Source organism: Pectinophora gossypiella, chromosome 3, assembly GCF_024362695.1.
Source record: "Pectinophora gossypiella chromosome 3, ilPecGoss1.1, whole genome shotgun sequence".
Lineage (NCBI taxonomy): Eukaryota > Metazoa > Arthropoda > Insecta > Lepidoptera > Gelechiidae > Pectinophora > Pectinophora gossypiella.
In genome coordinates, this window is record NC_065406.1 from 13,781,045 (window position 1) to 13,801,261 (window position 20,217).

The 20,217-nt window shown below is 38.2% G+C and overlaps 1 protein-coding gene across 1 annotated transcript in view; it reads right to left on the bottom strand.

Annotated features, from left to right (window-relative positions):
- The window catches only part of LOC126382084 (acetylcholinesterase-like), an 83,090-nt gene that overhangs the window by 4,716 nt on the left and 58,157 nt on the right, over nucleotides 1-20,217 (bottom strand). The window contains exon 3 of the mRNA XM_050031808.1: nucleotides 232-2,038. Coding sequence (XP_049887765.1) covers nucleotides 232-2,006 — 1,775 coding nt within the window. The 5' untranslated portion in view covers nucleotides 2,007-2,038. The remainder of the gene's footprint in view (nucleotides 1-231; nucleotides 2,039-20,217) is intronic.

Below are 20,217 nucleotides of genomic sequence, written 5' to 3' on the forward strand. Positions count from 1 at the left end.
AAAAAAAATATTTTATCTTGCTTAAGGAGAATTCTTGTTGAGATATATCCTATATATTTGGCTTATATCTGATTCGAATTAAAAGGACAATTTTAGTATAAAAACTTAATCTTGTTGATTTATGCATTTGTATGTTTTTTTTTACAGCTAGTTAGACCCCCATTACGGATATTTTGATAATTTGCTCTTACTATACTGATATAATCATTATAATAAATAAATAATACATACCCAGTCCTAGCAAAGTTGGACCAGTATCTCATAATACGTTTGCTAAACTCCACCTCTTCGGGGGAATAGTTCTTTCCAGGATTCAAAGGTTCTCCGAACACATAGTTGATCTCATCAGCGTGCAACACGCCTGTCCACGATGGCCAGGGGTTGTTCTTACTGCGATGCTTATAGTAATAAGTGTACACGTTGTTCCCCGTTTCAGCATATCGGTGGGAGAACTCATTCACACTACAAGTAAAGTGGTAATCACCAACCATCTTGTCCAAAGCATTTCTATTCTTCACAGGATCGTTCGGGTTCAACCAATCTGTGTATTCGTACACTATTGCTTGTCGAACTATGTCATTCACATAAGGATTCAGCTCTTTCACAGCTTGCATGAACTGCTCTCTAGATATACCTACGTTTTCTTCTTTAGGAAATAGTTCTGTTAAGTAGTAAAGGATAAAGTAATAACCTTCTTCAGTGTTCGATCCCATTAGAAGGTTGGTGCGTTTGAAATTCTGGTGAGCTAAGGACCGAGAAGGCATCTCATCTAAGAATGAACCATCAATGATTGGGACAAATGGAAATTCACAAATTCCTAAAGTCCCCCATTCGTTATTAACCAGCTCTTCGGGGGTTTTCTTACGTAAACACTCTATCATCGGACCCATGTCCTTTCTAGAATAAGGGCAGTGAACAGCTTCTGCCAAGCGTATTCCTCGCAGGATACTCTCTTCTCTCGATATAATGGCCCAAGGAACTGTGGCTGCTCCGGACTGCATTATCGCTTGAGAAAACAAGTTTCTAGATAACGGTGACAGGAGATGTAGGGATACAGACGCCGCACCGGCTGATTCTCCGAATAATGTTATATTATGTGGATTACCTCCAAAGTATGCAATATTGTCTTTCACCCACTGTAAAGCCATTAATTGATCGAACAATCCAGCGTTTCCTGGAACGTCTGGAGTGTCAAAGAATAAGAATCCAAGTGACGCAACTCTATACTGCATAGAGACGTACACTACTTTCTCTTCAGAAACCAATATCTTAGGATCGTATATATCTAAGGTGGCGGTGCCGGAATAGAATCCGCCGCCAAACACCCACAGCATGACCGCCGCATTCTTGGGTCGCGGCTTCGGAACAACTATGTTTATATAGAGACAGTCTTCCTGCATATCTGTGTTGGGATTCCACATCATCGCGCCGGGGAAATCTCCAAACACGGTATCTACAATTTGGACGCACGAGTGTGGCAGTGTCGTTGTATTCAGTACCTCGTCTCCCCAGCTGTCGATAGGTCTAGGATGCCTGAACCTTAGGTCGCCGAGGGGTTTCTGAGCGTACGGGATGCCGAACCACGCATCGACTTTTTTTCCCGTCGCAGCGGTGAGGGTGATGCCTCGGACCCTTCCTTTCCTGGTGCGGACGACGAGGGGATCGTCGTCCTCTGGTCCTAGATGTGGCTCGTCGGCCATGAGTACGTCCTCAGCTCGTTCGTGGTTAGAGTAGAACCTCTCATCGTATTTGGCTCTCTTGGAGGAGGTTTCGTCCTCGATCTTGGCGCGTTTGGAGGATGTTTCGTGTTCCTCGAGTCTGGGGAGGATGGTGTCGAGCTCGGGGTTGTAGCGGACGGCCTCGCCGTGGCCGCGGTAAGGCTGCGGCGGCGCGGGCGCGGGGAAGTGCGGCGGGTGGTCGGGCGCATGGTGGCGCGCGCGGTGCTCGTGCGGGCTGGCCAGCGCGCGCGCCGCCAGCGCCGTCAGGGCTGCTAACACCACGCGCATACCGCCACTACACCCGCTCCCACAATCACCACCTGAAATGTACCAAATTGACCATATTAATTATAGCAAGAAAATGTTATTTATCTATTTATTTTATTTAGTGTGTTATTGTAAATGTTTTGTAAATGTAACTTGATTTTGGGACAACGCTGCATTTGTAAAAATAGAAGTTTAAGTGTTGCGAACAAAAATATTTGTAATTTGCAAACACTATCGACCAACACTTGCTAAAATTCGAATTAATAATGTACCTACTAACAAAAACCGTTCAAATCACAGCTCCGCCAAGTGGCGATGACGAATTATTTTCTGACAAAAAAATCTCCGATTTATTTTTCCTTCAGTGGAACTTGACAATTCATCATAAAACACAATAGGGGACAATGGAACAGCTCGAAAAACATTAATGTAACCATTTTTTATTAGAAAAAAGAAATTCGTACTCAAAGGTCAGTGTTGCTATGGAAAACTACATACATACATAAACTCGAATTCCAAGTAACAAAGTAGGTATAGGTAGACCCAAAAGTAGTCGGAAGACAACTTCAAACCAGTTCTTACCGGACAAGAAACAAACAATCAGCCCTAAGAGTTCACTTAATACGGCATACGACCACGGCTATCTTCTGAACATCACTATGACTAATCATCATCATCAATTTAAAAGCCACGCTATTGTCAGTGTAGCATTCTCCATTCTTGACTATCAAGGGCCAATTCTTTGACTTCCTTATAAGACACGACGTTCGCCTTCTCTTTAATCTGTTCCATGTACGGTCTTCTTGGTCTTCCCTTTCCTCTCTTTCCTTCTATCTTCGTTTCTATGACGTTTTTAATAAATTCGTCGTGTCTTACGAGTATTAAGTGTCCAATCATCTTGCCTCTTCTGTCTTCAATGATTCTCAATACTTCTGTCCTTTCCCTTACTCCTACTAGCTTCTTCATTAGTAACCTTTTCTGTGCAACTTATTCTTTCCATCCTTCTTCAACACCAAATTATCCAATACCTCCTCTCATAAGGTTTTTACTTGTGTACGTATGAAACGATTGATGAATGTGGAAGAAGAAAGAGTAGTATGTCAGGATCGGAGCAAATGGGTAAATCTCAAAATTTCAAGTTTGGTGACGAAATTTCATATTATTTTTTCGTGAAAAATTGGGTTCCGACATGAAAAAGATCCAAAAGGATCCTCGGTTCCGACATTAAAAAGGAATTTTTCAATTCCCAATTTCCCCAATTTTTCACGAAAAAATTATATGACAGTCGCCACCAAACTTGACACATTTTGAGATTCACCCAAATAGAATTCCATAGTCTCTGCTTACGCCGGTAGGAAATAGGCGTGAATTTGTGTATGTATGTGTAATAGGTACGACGAATTCTTAAAATAACCTTCTTAATTAACTGCAAAAGTACGGATACATAAATTCAATTTAAGTCTTACTTCTTCCAAACTTAAAACAACCAAACAAAGTTGTAGTCCATGACGTCGGCAAGCTAAATTTAGACTTTATCAAACACAAGAACTTTAATTAATAAGTTATTTTTAGCTCGGGCTAAAAATACAGCGTAATTAATTGTTCTAAACCGTCACCCTACAGAGAAAATTTTGATGTGATTGATTTTCTTCAACAATACTTAAAAAAATAATTACTACTTTGAAAAATGTTATGGCCGCAGAAAATAAATGAGTTTGCCTTTAAAAATAAGTAATTACTAGTCAAAGGGTATAGCGAGGTAAGGAAGACGAAATGGCCCCCATGGCCCATGACGGAATTATCATTTGTACTGGTATTGGCACTCTAAAAGAATACGAAATGTAAGGTCGTTGACCCCTGACCTTGACCTGTCTTTGAGATATTCGAGAAAGTTCGTACGCGCGCCGAGTTTTTTCAAAATTTTTTTTCCGAAAAACTATAAAAGCTAGAAGGATGGGACCAATTGCGTATAATTAGGGATACTTTGAAAAATATTCTGAATTTTTTTCAGAGTTCTGGTGAAATGACAACTGTGCAAAATAATTAAACAAAATATAAATATATTTTTTTAGTACTGTTCTATTATGTTTACCGCGCCAAAAAAAATATATAATACTCTTTGATTTATATACTTACACCACACAAAAACTGATCAAAATCAAAGAGGCGCTTCTTGAGTAATTATGAATTTACTTAGTGTGCGTACGGCTGGTAGGAACTAATTAAAGAGGTCGTTTTTAGATTAATTATTATAATTACATGTTAAACATAATTTTAATCATCATCATCACTGTTTTCATTTATTACAACATTGACTGCATCATTTGAAAATATTTTCGACAGAATTTCAGCAGGACGTAAAATGCGAGATAGATATCTCGCATGAGCTAAGTAATATAATTATTACACTTGCGGCATATGAAAATCGACTTGCGAAAATCGTATTTTGGGCAAAAGAAAACCCATTTATGCAAACCGTTTACAATTTGTACTACGAACTAGAGTTTTAAGTTTAGCATCCTGTAGCACTTTCTTCATAATAGTGGCATCATTTTCCGTACCATAAATTGGCCCAGCAAAATCAACTATAAACCCGTTCGTAGTACAGATTGTAAACAGTTTGCATAAATGGGTTTTCTTTTGCCCAAAATACGATTTTCGCAAGTCGATTTTCATATATCGCAAGTGTAATAATTATATTATTTAGCTCATGCGAGATATCTATCTCGCATTTTACGTCCTGCTGAAATTCTGTCGAAAATATTTTCAAATGATGCAATCAATGTTGTAATAAATGAAAATAGTGATGATGATGATTAAAATTCTGTTTAACATGTAATTATAATAATTAATCTAAAAACGACCTCTTTAATTAGTTCCTACCAGCCGTACGCACACTAAGTAAATTCATAATTACTCAAGAAGCGCCTCTTTGATTTTGATCAGTTTTTGTGTGGTGTAAGTATATAAATCAAAGAGTATTATATATTTTTTTTGGCGCGGTAAACATAATAGAACAGTACAAAAAAAATATATTTATATTTTGTTTAATTATTTTGCACAGTTGTCATTTCACCAGAACTCTGAAAAAAATACAGAATATTTTTCAAAGTATCCCTAATTATACGCAATTGGTCCCATCCTTCTAGCTTTTATAGTTTTTCGGAAAAAAAAATTTGAAAAAACTCGGCGCGCGTACGAACTTTCTCGAATATCTCAAAGACAGGTCAAGGTCAGGGGTCAACGACCTTACATTTCGTATTCTTTTAGAGTGCCAATACCAATACAAATGATAATTCCGTCATGGGCCATGGGGGCCATTTCGTCTTCCTTACCTCGCTATACCCTTTTCCAACACCGATGTTTCAAATCGATTTCGAACCCTAGCAAATATAGTTGTCACCACGGAAATAGTTTGTGGCACTCGAAAATAACATTTCAACGCGCCCATTCGCAGAGGAATGTAGGGTTGATTCACTCAGGGTGAAATGGCTCAAAAGGGGGTTACAACAATAAACTAATGGAGTTTGTAATATACATAATATTATACAGGGTGTTAGTGACATCGTAACGAAAACTTTGAGGGATAATTCAGGCCATGATTCTTAGATGATATCAAGTGGAATTTTCCGTCGCAAAAGTATGAAACGGAAAATAATTAAAAAAACTCTGAAATTTTCATGAATTTTCCGACAGGAAATTCCACTTGATACCAACTCAGAGTAATCAGCTGAATCATCCCCCTCAGTAATCGTTACGGTGTCACTAACACCCATACCTACTTGTATGGCTATTGTATGGGTAAGGAATACTGAGAGGGATGATTCAGCTGATTACTCAGGGTTAATATCAAGTGTAATTTTTTATCGCAGAAGTATACAATTGAAAATAATTAAAAACAAATTATGAATTTTGCGACGGAAAATTCCACTTGATATTAACTCAGAATCATGGTCTGAATCATTCCCCTGAGTATTCGTTACGATGTCACTAACACCCTGTATACAGTAAGACAAACCACATACACTACCACACCACAAACACAAAACCACATAAATACAAGACAAACCCTAAGTCCCTAGGGTTACCCCGTTGTCACAGAGCCACTTACCTAACTTGAAGATTTGACTGGTCTGCCTGTCTTACCTTCCAACATAGAATAAGGAATAATACTAAGTACAGAACGGCAACTTCCCGCTAGCAAAACCTGAGCTAGGTTTACCTCACCCCCCAATTATTTTCAATTATATATATTTTTTTTATTGGAGATGTCCTTAGAAAAGGTTCAATACGATCTACTCTGAACCGGCGTGCGTGTATGAAGCGATTGATGAATGTGGAGGAAGCAAGAGAAGTGTGTCAGGATCGAAGCAAATGGAATTCTATAGTCTCTGCTTACCCTGGTGGGAAATAGGCGTGAGTTTATGTATGTATGTATGTATATATTTTTGCGACGGACATTCCACTTGACATTAACACAAAATCATGGTCTGAATCATCAGTATTCGTTCCAATGTCACTAAAACACTGTATGTGTTTAAACAAACACAAACACACAACTCACGCCCATCCTATCGTTATGTTCACAATCAGAAGTCATCCGTAGAACTTACATAAACTCACGCCTATCTCCCACCGCGGTAAGCAGAGAGAATTCCATTTGCTTCGATCCTGACGCACTTCTCTTGCTTCTTCCACATTCATCAACCGTTTCATACACGCACGCCGGTTCAGAATGGATCGTACTGAACCTTTTCTAAGGACATAGAATCTCCAATATGGACAGCGTACGTCATACTAGGTCCTCCTCTGCCAGCCCTACCATCAGCCTTCGCTTTATAACATCATCATCATCATCGCGTCCAAGCCGTGTCCGGCGAAGGCGACTCCTAAATGTCTATCCCAGATATACTACGTTCGTAATCCTATTATCTTTCATCCGCTCTACGATCTTAGTCACTATAATTGTATTTTACATCACATCTCTCGGTTATCACATTGTTTCTCACTCTATGTCTCAATTTAACAACGCAGATCTATTTATTTATTTATTTATTTAAGATACACCATCGGTATATACATAAAAATTACATGAATAAAATTCAACGGACAATGACCGTATGTTATACGATTACAGGCGTATACAACATTAAGTTAGTTTTAAACAAATAATAAAACAACACGCACACGTGTTTGAGTTAACTTAAAGCTAGAAGATAGAGAAGAAAAAATTGGATAAAAAGTATATAATATAAAGTAAAATTATAGGAAATTGAGTGAATTTAAACAATATTTGTAATTTTATATTTATAGTTGGTGAGGGTTTCGTGGAAGATGTCGACGTTATTTTTACATACTTCGTTATACGTTAGCATACAGATCGAAATAAAAGCAAAAAAGGCCCAGTTGTTGGCTCTCATACTAAAAGCGGTAACGAGAAAGCAATCAGCTACACAATACAGAAACAATGCCTCAGACAATGGTATCCGATCGCAATACTCCCGCGTCCGTTCGCGTCTCACTCACGCGTACTTACAATATACATTACATTAGTTTTATCTGTTTCCATGTATATTTTTACAGACACCATTTAATTAGTTAGTTAATGGAAATAGGCTTGCCGCCTGTTACATGGGACTTAACATAGCTGGCGTGGTGTATATACTCTATACTTCTGCCAACCCCTTCAAGATACAGGCATACAGTCGTGTGATGCTATGTTTTGTTATCATGGTATTGTATTTGTCATGTCACTAACACCCTGTATAAAAATAAATAATTATATTAAATTCTATAGACGGAGGGATAGATTACTAGCTTACCTACAACGCCTACAATGCACCCCTCACATATATATGACGATTAGATATCAAACAGTTTATCTAGATTAAATATTTTTTTAATCTTAAAGATATTAGGTATCTTAGGTATAAACGATATCTCTCAGATATCGAGACTGTATTACCACAAGTTATTATTGTAGGAGCTTCACGATAATTTCATTTGACATTTTGTTTGACGTTCCATAGTCGAGACGAATCCATAGTCTCTGCTTACCCCGGTGGGACAATTTGGGTAAACAGACTACCTTTAGAGGTCACATGAAGGTCAAATAAATACACGATTACTTATTGCTAAAATAAACACCGTCCGGCTGATTTGAGAGCTAAAAATAGAGAAGTAAAGTTAATTAGAAAAAAATCTCGAAATTGTTTTAGGATCCGTGTAACGTTTTTCCTTGTAACCGAATTGCTTTTCAGATGTCACCTATTTGAGTTCCAGAAACAACTTGCAGGCACATTTTTATCATTCATCTGATCACATTCATTTTATCCTAATCTTCTTCTTCATCTCTCGTGTGGTGTCAGATTTACTATTGAGACGCCAAAAGCCCCTGACGTGACTCACGTAACGCCTACATACTTACTCAGTAAATAGTAGTCGGGACCAACTGCTTAATGTGGCCTCTGAAGCACGGATCATTTTCGTTCAGAAAATATATTTAACCTTTTTATAAATTTAAATAAAAAAATAAATAATAAGTGCACCATTTTGTCACGTTTTCATACAAATTTCATAGTAATTTCGTGTTTTGACGTTTAGTAAAAAATAACTTTGACTAGTTGAAAACTACCCTAATATACTTTATGCCTTACAATCTCTACAGCATTTCAGCATCTCTTCCCTAGTATATTGTAACCTCGCCGCCCTACTACCGGCGTCGAGTAGCTTTTGTTCCGGGGCACTGAATGTAACGGAAATTTCTGATTGAAATTTCCACAGGCCAATGTTGCTCTCTTCTTAATTACATGTTGACCGAGTTCCTCTCGCATCAATAGAGTTTAATTGTCTTTTTTCCGAACAGAAGATACATAAACTATTTACTACATACACAAAGAAAGAAACGTGTATAATATACACAGAAACAAACAAAAGCCCGGAATAACATAACTTACAATCAAAACACGTAATAAAAACAACTTACACAAGAGAGTACAAATAAATAGACAGTAAACATTAAGCAAAATTGTAATCCAATGTATGGACTGGCCAACAATGGTGGTGGTGTCCTTTATATAAGGGCCTCATCCAGCATAAGCCGCGTCGCGAGGCACGACGCTCGTATTCTGTGGACCCTGCTAAGTGAGGCACGGAATTCGTGTCTCCCACAAACACAACATCGTCATTGAGTGGCCTTTGTTTTGTGTGCAGACACAAAGTCCTGCTGAAACACGAAGTGATGTCCAGAAAATAGCGTACTTACTTAAGTAAATAGTAGCTGGGACAGACTGTTTAACTTGCCGACTAAAACACGGATCATCTAACTTTCAGACAGTCGGGTGATCATCATTCAATTTTTTCTACTATCGTGTGGGTTGTGAGGTGGATGACCAACCTCATAATAATAATAATAATTAATTTATTGCCAAAAAAGTAGGTACAATTCATCAGCCTGCAATGTCCTAACCAAAACTGAGGGTCACAAAGCGATTGGAACTAACGCGCTAATGAGGCCATTTTGAAACTTGTTACGGGTATTTTTACAATGTGAGTTCCGTTACCAATAAAATATTAACATGCGCAACTATTGTTTGCCCCGAGCAATTGAACAAAAGCCCACAACACAAACATGAAGTCAATTAATAAACGAAATGAAACCGAATAAAAATTCTTTATAAAGTAATATTTCCAACGTTGCCTCTTCAGACATGCGAGCTAATAACAGCTGGCAAGCGTCCCGAAATATGCCAAGTTAGGCCTGCCAAACGGCGAGGAGCCTCGATGCCAAGTGCAGCTTTATATCTCTGTGGAATCTTATTTAGCCGGTTAATCTTGTTCAGATAAAATCTCAATCAAGGTGGATTGTGAGCATAATTTGTCGCTGCGAGGAAATTGTTCACGTAAAGGCAGATACAGACATAGCGAGCGTAGGCCATTATATTTGAAAGTGGATCCAGAAGATAAATAAACTCACATCTAAATCCCTAAAGAAGTGGCAGAAGTACAATTTATTAAAAAATAGCTTGCTGCCACTTTTGATGAGTTTTGTACTTCACGTTGTGAATAAGGTCGATGGCCGAACTCTTCAAATGGTATCATATTATTAAAAAGGCAGTCGGTCATGGGTCATTTAACGCTTCAACAGCTTAACATGCTCTATGTTTATCGTAAAACCGACCCATAACATCAGTAGTCAGAGATACATCCATCGCAAGATGAACTAAGTACCCATACTTCACGGAGCTTTCTGTTAGATCAACGAGATAGGTGATGAGCAGTATCGCCGTCTATAATGGTTGAGCCGTTGAGCCAACTTTGTTAGTAAAAACTGCACTTAAGATACATTAATAACTCTTTGGTACAAGTCCGGTAGCAGGTGAACCGGCGTTCCCCGATTAAGAAGCAAGCCCACAACACAACAAGACCACAACACCTAATAATACTGAGTTTACAATAAGTCACATTAAAAAAAAACATGTTTATCGTTATAGACTATACGTATGTATCCATCACCTCAGAAGTCGTCATCTGGGACATACCTATCTACAAGATGCCATATCAACAAAAAATCGAAACACAAATTCGATATTCAAAAATTCAAAAATATTTATTCTTCAAAATTGGCTTACATAGTTAGCGCTTTTTGAACGTCAAAAATTAAGTACGTATTACGTAACTGGCTGTAAAACTATTACCACATCGGAAGCTGTATCGCTGAGGGAAAGACGTGTACTCCTACGGTTTCGTGTGTTCCTTTCTTTTTTAAGTCCACAAACTCCCTTAGTTCGCGACAACAAGGAAAATATAACCTTTTCTTTCCGTCCAAGATATGCATGAAACATTTTGCAATATTTTCTAAAATATACCAGCAAAAATGTTCGGGTTTTATCCAATATTCTCCTGACACTGCACCATCGTTCCGAGCGAACATAGTAAACAAGAAATTTATTTCAATATGAAACACGATGTTGTTTTCATAGTTTTCTGCTGTATCGAATATCGGCGATCCGAACCAGAGTGTTTGATTTGCCTCTGTCAACACACTGCTGGCAAAATTTAATATTTGATGAATACAGTCTCTGTAAAGATCGACAAATCTAGAACGGCCTCCGTGGTCCAGTGGTTGAGCGTTCCCAGGGACATATCACAAAAATCACTTTATGATTCCCAGTTTGCTTAGGACATTACAGGCTGATCACCTGATTGTCCGTGCAGACGATCCGTGCTTCACAAGGCACGTTAAGCCATTGGTCCCGGTTACTACTTACTGATGTAAGTACGTAGTCGTTACATGAGTTGTAGGGGACTTTGGCGGCTCAATAGTAACCCTGACACCAGGGTTGATGGGGTTGGTAAATCACCTCATAACCTACACGATAGAAGAAGACTAAATTATATAACAGTATTTTATGTCTAGCTTAAATCTACAACAAGACACGCCAAAAAAAATCTACTAATTTACCCTGGAATTTTGGTTATATAGCACTAACGAATCGTTTATAAACTCATTAATACGACACGTTGGGGAATCAAGCTAAATATTCGCATACAAATTGCCGACAGTGTATTCATTACGCTATAACATGGACAATAGCTGATTAACATTTAATTAATTTACTTTTATTAGCTCATAAAGTGCATGTACATATTTGACTGGGTATGAATAGAGGCCCTATTTCACTTGACCAGTATAGTATGCAGTTGTATAAACCTGGCCAAATAGTCAATGCCACGTGGTCGTAAGGAACCAGGTATGCTCAAAACTGACAGCTAACATTTCAAGGTTAGCCCAGCTGACATCATCCCACCCTGTGTTGCCATTTCGTAAAAAATAAATTACCCACGACCAATGTTTTTTATATTTACTTTGCAAGTAAATTTTGAACTTTTAGCAAAAGATTTACTTACAGTTTTAATGATTTTTGTTTATGTGACAAGTAATAGAAAATAAATACATTCAGTTAGTAATTCACTTAATTTTCAATAATAAAAATTACGTCTTTGGAATGTTGGAGATAGCAATTTCATGGTAACACAGTGGTAACACTTGCGTCATCAATGGGCTAGCTAGGATTGTGCTTACCTGGTCTTCTTATACCATAGTAAGACCAAAATTCCTTTTAAAATCCAAATCAATAAATTTGAGTTGACAAGAAATGGCCAACTTAAGTTGATCATATCTTTGAAACGTCAATGTTTAATGATATTTCAAGGATTTGTAATGTTATACTAACAAATTGTGTTGTTATTTTCTAGGTTCAATCTTCACCATTGGACTATCCACCGATTATTTTAATTTGACCGATCAAAATTATATTTTAATGTTAAGTATTTTCTCTTGAACCTTGACATTGGCAGAATCATCGTTTCTGAACGATGTAGCCACAGACAAAGAAAATAGAAATCAATCAACGTTTGGCCATATCATGAAGTAATCATGAATTTAGTTGCTCATATCGTTAAACATTTTGTGTTCATTGATCTGGCCAATCTACATCATGATGTGGCCAATGATGTCCATTTCATGAAATGATCGAGCACATCATGAAATTGATCAATTCTAAGATCTGACCACGACATATCTACAACATAAGGATGAAATGCCTGCCGTCGTCTAGATTATATTTATTGTCTCTCTCTCTATTTAAGAGCTGCGCTCTTGTCGGTGGAGTAACCGCCATTCCTCTCTTCTTCCCGCCAAAACCTTCACGTCCCGATACGACACGACCTGCACCTTCTCTTTTATTTGTTTCATAAATGTTATCCTAGGTCTACCCCTTCCTCTCTTCCCTTCAATTTTTCCTTCTATAATGTTTGTTATAAATGAATCGTGTCGTATCAGGTGACCAATCATATTTCCTCTCCAGTTCTCTATAGTCTTCAATATGGTTCTCTTTTCTTCCACTCTTTCCAGCACTTTTTCATTTGACACATATTTATTGTCATTTCAAGTAAATTAGAAATTCACGATGTCCATTCAAATATGAACTAATACTCTATATGCGAATATGAATAAGTTATACCACTGGGAGGAATCTATTATAGTGATTATGGGATAGATTAGCATAACGGTTCACGCTTGGCCACTGTACCGAATATAACCGGATAATACCGGATTAATTCAACTGTTTATATAGGTCAGATATGACTTTGTGGGGTAGATACGTAAAATAGAATGATAAATGTAAATTAGTAGCTGGTTTGTTGGTAGGATTTCAAACATATGAGTATTTTATACCGTGATTTTGTAGTTCACTTTTCCTTTGGACTGAGAGTGAATAACATAACTTATACAGCCTATATACGTCCCACTGCTGGGCACAGACCTCCCCTCAATCAACCGGAGGGGGTATGGAGCATACTCCACCACGCTGCTCCAATACGGGTTGGTGGAGGTGTTTTTACGGCTAATAGCCGGGGCCAACGGCTTAAAGTGCCCTCCGAAGCACTGAATCATCTTACTTTTTCAGACAATCAGGTGATTCAAGCCTGAAAGTCCTTACCAAACAAAGGACAGTCTCACAAAGTGATTTCGACAATGTCCCCATCGGGAATCGAACCCGGACCTCCAGATCGTGAGCCTAACGCTCTAACCACTAGACCACGGAGGCTGAGCTGAGAGTGAATAAAAAATATTATAACGCGATCAGCTGATCAAGTAGGGACATGTTCGTTCAACATGAATAGATTTGGAGTCGCTTTACTTATACCTCAAATAAAATAATACAATACAATACAATGCAATACAATGCAACGCAACGCAATGCAATGCAATGCAATACAAAAACTCTTTATTGCATTTAAAATAAACATTAAAAATAAACAATTATAATCAATTAGGTAGTACAACAGACGGCCATTTTTAAGGTAGCAATCTCTTCCAGTTAATAAAAGCATAGCGGGATAGATAGTACAAAATAACAGTTAAAAAATATATACTTATATAGACACACCTAAATATACTTTACTGCACAGAACTTAATTTTAACAAGTAGACATAATACATGGATCCAGTACAATTGTGCTGCCTTATTGCTCTAGCGAAATTTCTTCCAGAAAACAAACATTCCATAAGCACATCCATAAAATCATGCCCCTAATCTCTAATTGGTTGGGCAAAGCCAAAAATTATAATTAGATATGCCGACTAGATGCCGACTAGTCGGGAAATTCGACCAACATCATAATCGGTGACTAGTCAGCAAAAAGTCCTTATTACCTATTCTTTACCAAATGAGCTTCTTTAACTTATTATTCGCTCGTTACCAAATCGTCAAAACCCGTGATTATTAGGAAAAAATAAAAAATCTTTAAAACGCGCTAATAACGATCTCAACCAACCATAAATACACATAATCAAAGCAAAAAATGATGGCAGTTTAGCGCAGAAATGCAAAAAGAGAACCATCTGACTAAACTTCGCGGACTCCTTACGCAGACTGTCAACATTACCCATCGACGTACAACCTGATAGACGCCTGCCGCCTGATTACAAAACGAGCAATAAAGATATTCATCAGCGTTAATTTAAGAGGCACACTCTTGCCGGTGTAACATTCTCTATTCTTGCCTTCTTTAACTTCTTTACACGACATTCGCCTACTCTTTAATTAGATCCATGTAAGCTCCTCTTGATCTTCCCCTTCCTCTCTTTCCTTCTACCTTCCCTTCCATTACTTTTTAAATAAATTTAGTCTTGTAAAATCATTGGACGAATCGTGACGATTTGCTTATGTATCGTGTTTTAAAGATAAATAATTCGAAGTTTAAATATAATCCGCGCCACTAAAGAAGTCCGCGGCGCTGCTAGTGTCTTTCGTGCGCGGAATTATTATGACTATTCAATTAGTTCCATTAAAATACGTGGAGTTCGTTCGTGGCACGAACTATATTTTAAACCTCGTATTACATTTAGTTTTCTGTTTTTTATAAGGCGGCAAATATTTGAATTTTCGCATAGACACTACCACCTAGCTGAAGTAAAGTGAGGGAAACAGTATTCGCTGCGTTCTGATTGGCTTACTCAATATCCTAAGCACGTCGAAACGTAATCGAAAGTGGGATCTGACTTACTTGTCAGAAGCGTCGGCAGCATCCATTCGATTGTTATTAGGAGTCTAAAGGTTATATCACCGATGCCTTACGCAGACTGTCAACATTACCCTATCCCCGGGCAAAAAGGGGAGTCCAAATTAAATTATGTAAATGAGGGAAAAAAACGCCTATCTAGCGGAATGGGGAATTGTTTCGCTTTACCGCAAAAGAGATGGTAAGTAAGTTTTTGTAGGCTTTAAAGGGCTGCAACATGTTAGAGGAGTACGGCGACGCAACGCAGATATATTTAATGACTTTTTAAAAAGAAAGTTCGAAACTTATCGTGGCCTTGTAGTAAAAAGGTCGTAAGCGCCGCGTTTTGAAAAATTACATTCGGATTTGATTGTTGTGTTTGGTGTTGTGTTGTTTGGTTGTTGTTGTTGTGTGTTGTTGTTTGTGGTTTGTGTGTGTGTTGAACTTCGCAATAGACGTACTATTTTTTTAAAGAAATTGGCGCGGATTTGAATTTATTAAAATAAATCGGCGTTTTGTTGAAGGAAATCACATCAGAATGTCATAATATACTCGTGTCGCCCCGAGCATTTGCTACCAAAACTTAAAACAAAAAGACGGTCGAAATTTTAATATTTTATTATACCAATACTCGTCGCTCATTATAACCGCTCCCTAGTTGAATGTAAACAAATTAACAAGTCTTTACCAGTCAAATTACGCAGTAATGCGCCCAGATTTAATTTTGATGAGGATTTCAAAACTGTTTTCAAATGGAATTGTTTGCATTTCATTTGGAATTATAAAAAGGAATATTTTAGTATTCCTCAATACGTAATTATCTATGTATAAGTAGTGTTGTACAGTCACGAGCAATATCAAGTACCCACTTTGGAACCCTGTCGCACTATCATATTTGACAATTAATGAGACTTGCGGTTTAATTTGTCAAAAAAGTTAATGTGACATGATTTCAAAGTGTACACATATTAGTACTCGTGACCGTACTATTAGTCACAGCTATGGTCACGCTCACGATATGAAAGTCTGGGTTTGTTTCCCGATGGGTACTTAACACTGTAAGCTCTCCTAACAATAAAATGGTGCTGATTCCTGTATACACCATCTAATTTTATTTTAAGTTATACCTGTCATTTTCTTATCCGTTGGAAAGGAAAGCGACGGATAATCAAGAGGCATAAAATTTATGGAACACACGTCAATTTTAGTCAGAAATTTTAAAAACCTTCCCAAATTTATATATTGGCCAATAACCCGACATAATTAAGTTGACAGCACACGTCAAACGGGTTGGATACTAGCGAGATACATTTTAGATACTATTTAGTTGTTTATCATCCGTCTCATAATATTATATTCTCAAAAATGACAGGTATAACATAAAATGTAATTAGGAGCTGTCTGCAGGAATCGGCGCCATTAAATATTCAAAATTAAAAAAAAAAACTTTCATTCGACTTTTTCAGTTTGATATTTGAACACTTTCCATTATTGACCTACTGCTAACGAGCAAGCGAGTTATAGTAAGATTCCAAGTTTATCGATTCGGAGACAATGATAAATGGTTTGACGCATAAAGGATGCCCACATAAAGTAAGTGCCACAAACAATTAATATCAATAAGATGGGTAATATGTCAGTCTGTCACAAGGAAAATCCTTTGTGGATACATGATTTAAATGTAGCCCAACCACAATATTGTACCCCATTTGGGAATACGGACGTAAGTGTAGGTATATACCTATATAGGTATGTTTAGAGTTTATGCTAATTTCAGATAGTTGACCATTATAGACGGCAATACGGCTCACCGCCTTATACATTGGTCTTACAGAAAACTCGATAAGGCGTGGGTACTAAATTCATCTTGCGATGAATGTACCACTGTCTACCACAATTGCGATATAGTCGTGTTATGTTATGTTGCTAGTTTAATTTGCGGGTACACATTGGAATGTTAACGGCCTCCGTGGATGGAGTCCCAGGTTCGAATCCCGGTGGGGACAAATCACATAAATCACTTTATGATCCCTGGTTTGGTTAGGACATACTTCAGGACCCCGATACCGACCCCGCCCCGGCGTGGTTGACGATTTCCCTCAATCAGTGCTTATCGCTATCGACCCGCCAGGGTCGATTCATTCTTTCAAATATTTTTCCTCTCAGATGACGCCCTGAGCCGAGATTCGCGCCCAACTGGGCACCTTCAGGCCTGTTGTCTTAAACGTAGTACCGGGTGAGAGCCTTCAGCGCTCCCCATTTGTCCGGCCAAGTAGTTGATACCATCTGCGGCAAATCTACAATAAGTCACGTCAAAAAAAAATAGGTTAGGACATTGCAGGCTGATCACCTGATTGTCCAAAAATTAAGATGATCCGTGCTTCGGAGGGCACGTTAAGCCGTTGGTCCCGGTTACACTTACCGATGTAAGTAAGTAGTCGTTACTTGAACCATGTCAGGGGCCTTTGGCGGCTCAATAATAACTCTGACAGCAGGGTTGATAAGGTTGGTAATCCTCCTCACAACACACACGATAGAACAAAATTGGAATGTTAAGTTAAGAAATAATAATTCATAGGCGACAATAATCACATTCTAATTTCAAAATCACAGACTAAATAAACATCAGAGAATCGATAAAAGAACTGGCCAGTGCTTTAAAAGAAAAAATAAAGCACTCCAAATCTAAATTAGAAGTAGCGGTGAGGCGCGCGATATCACGAGGTGGCGTGTCCGAAGGTCAGAACTTGCAGATACGGCGGTATTTGCAATTCAAGTGGCAATGCGACAGACGCCTCTATCATGTTCCTTATTCTTTGGCCTTGGGAAGCTTTAATTGGTCAACGGTTGTCGGTCTAGTTGATAAGGGGATCGTGCCGTGAGGTTTCTTGAAGCTGTTGGCTGGATTAGCCTATGAAGGCCGTTCTTAATGTCTATGTAACTAGTAACATTCAATATACTTTACTTATGTACTTATATATCAAGTGATCGGGTAAACCAATGTAGATAATTTCTTTTAGTTTTTCGACAATCACTACTTGTATGGCTACCTGTACGGTCACGAGTACTAATATGTATACACTTTGAAACCATGTCACGTTAACTTTTTTGACAAATTAAACCGTAAGTCTCATTAAATGTCAAATATGATAGTGCGACAGGGTTCTAAAGTGGTTACAAGATATTACTCATGAATGTACGTACTTGTACGCGGTGTAACCAAACACATATCTACATGCACACATACATATGTACACGACATATATGTTGTCTTAAAACTAATATAATTAATAACAATGGAAATAAAGTTAAAGAAAAACTGTTGAAATAAAACACATCACTGTTTAAAAATAGTAAGTACCTAAACCAATTTCTAAAACAAGATATAATGAAGCGATGGCATGCCAGGACAAACCCAAGACGGTTTATTGGTATGTCTGCATTATTCCATTTATATGTACATTTTTTTTTTGGTTAAATAAAAAAAAAGTGACATCGTAACGAATACTGAGGGAGGTGATTCAGCTCATTATTCTCAGTTAATATCAAGTGGAATTTTCCAATGCAATAGTATAATTACATAATTGAAATTATTAAAAAAATACTTAAATTTCGCTACGGAAAATTCTACTTGATATTAACTCAGAATCATGGTCTGAATGATCCGCCTCAGTATTTGTTACGATATCACTAACATCCTGTATACTATACAACTGATGCTATGTGAAATACACTTACAAAATTCTTCAAAAATGTGTATTATTCAAAGTTCTAGTTTCCTAAATGCAGTACAACTTGTTATACCGCACGGTTGCGGTATTAGCGCTGACATTGCGCTCGTGAAAACATTTCGGTACTACTAAATAGCGCAATGCGTCTCACTCGACGCCAGTAGGCGCAGTACGATTGTTCGAACATTGTTACCGTTGTTGGAATTACGTTTTGTTGCATTTGAATGCGAGGAATTTGCATATATGGTCGCCTTATAGTAGTCACTGTGACATAGAATGAGGAATACTTCGTATAGAACGGCGACTCTCCGCTCCGAAAGCCAATCCCGCGTAATCCGCGTAAGGTAGCAAAGACAAAGAAGAACATAAGACTTCTTCTATCGTGTGGGTTGTGAGGTGGATTACCAACCCCATCAACCTGGTAACAGGGTTACTATTGAGCCGCCAAAGGCCCCTGACATGGCTCATGTAACTACTAAATTACATTAGTAAGTAGTAACCGGGACCAACGGCTTAACGTGCCTTCCGACGCACGGATCATCTTACTTTCGGACAATCTGGTGATCAGCCTATAATTTCCTAACCAAACTAGGGATCTCCGAGTGATTTTCGTGATATGTCCCCCAAAGGGATTTGAACCCGGAACCTCCTCAAACTAGACCACGGAACCTGTCATGGAAAATCGTTTCGAAGAAGTATCTCGATTGCCTAGGTCATTTATCCCAGTACCTATCTAAAAGTGTGTAAGTAATATTTTCACGGCTCGCTATCGATATCTCAGCGAGCACTCAAATGAAATTTACGAGGGATTTCATGACCCCAGGGAGAACATTACACCGAGTCACCGCGTTAACACGACTCGTTTCATAGGTATAATATAACATTTTACAGAAAAATTCGTATCATCTTCACATGAGGCAAAAATTACAGGCTTTAAATTGCGAATAATCTTCTTTTTCTACATACACATAAGCTCTGTTCTATATTCCAAATGGAGTTTTAAACAATGAAACAATAAAAAAAGGATTTAATTTAAAAAGACATTCAGTAGTATTATACTATTATATTGAGGAGCTCGATGGCGCAACGGTTAACGCGCTCGGTCTGCGATTGTTGAAGTAAAGCAACTTTCGCAACGGCCGGTCATTGGATGGGTGACCACAAAAAAAAAAAGTTTTCATCTCGAGCTCCTCCGTGCTTCGGAAGGCACGTTAAGCCGTTGGTCTCGGCTGCATTGGCAGTCGTTAATAACCATCAATCTGCACTGGGCCCGCGTGATGGTTTAAGGCCCGATCTTCCTACCCATCCATAGGGAAGGCCCGTGCCCGTGTGCGTTACCCCAGCAAGAAAGTATCTCCTAGAGTTATATGAGTGGAACGTATAGTTGGTGCCTTATCTGCTGTAAATGTGCCCCACATAAAAAATGTGTGCCC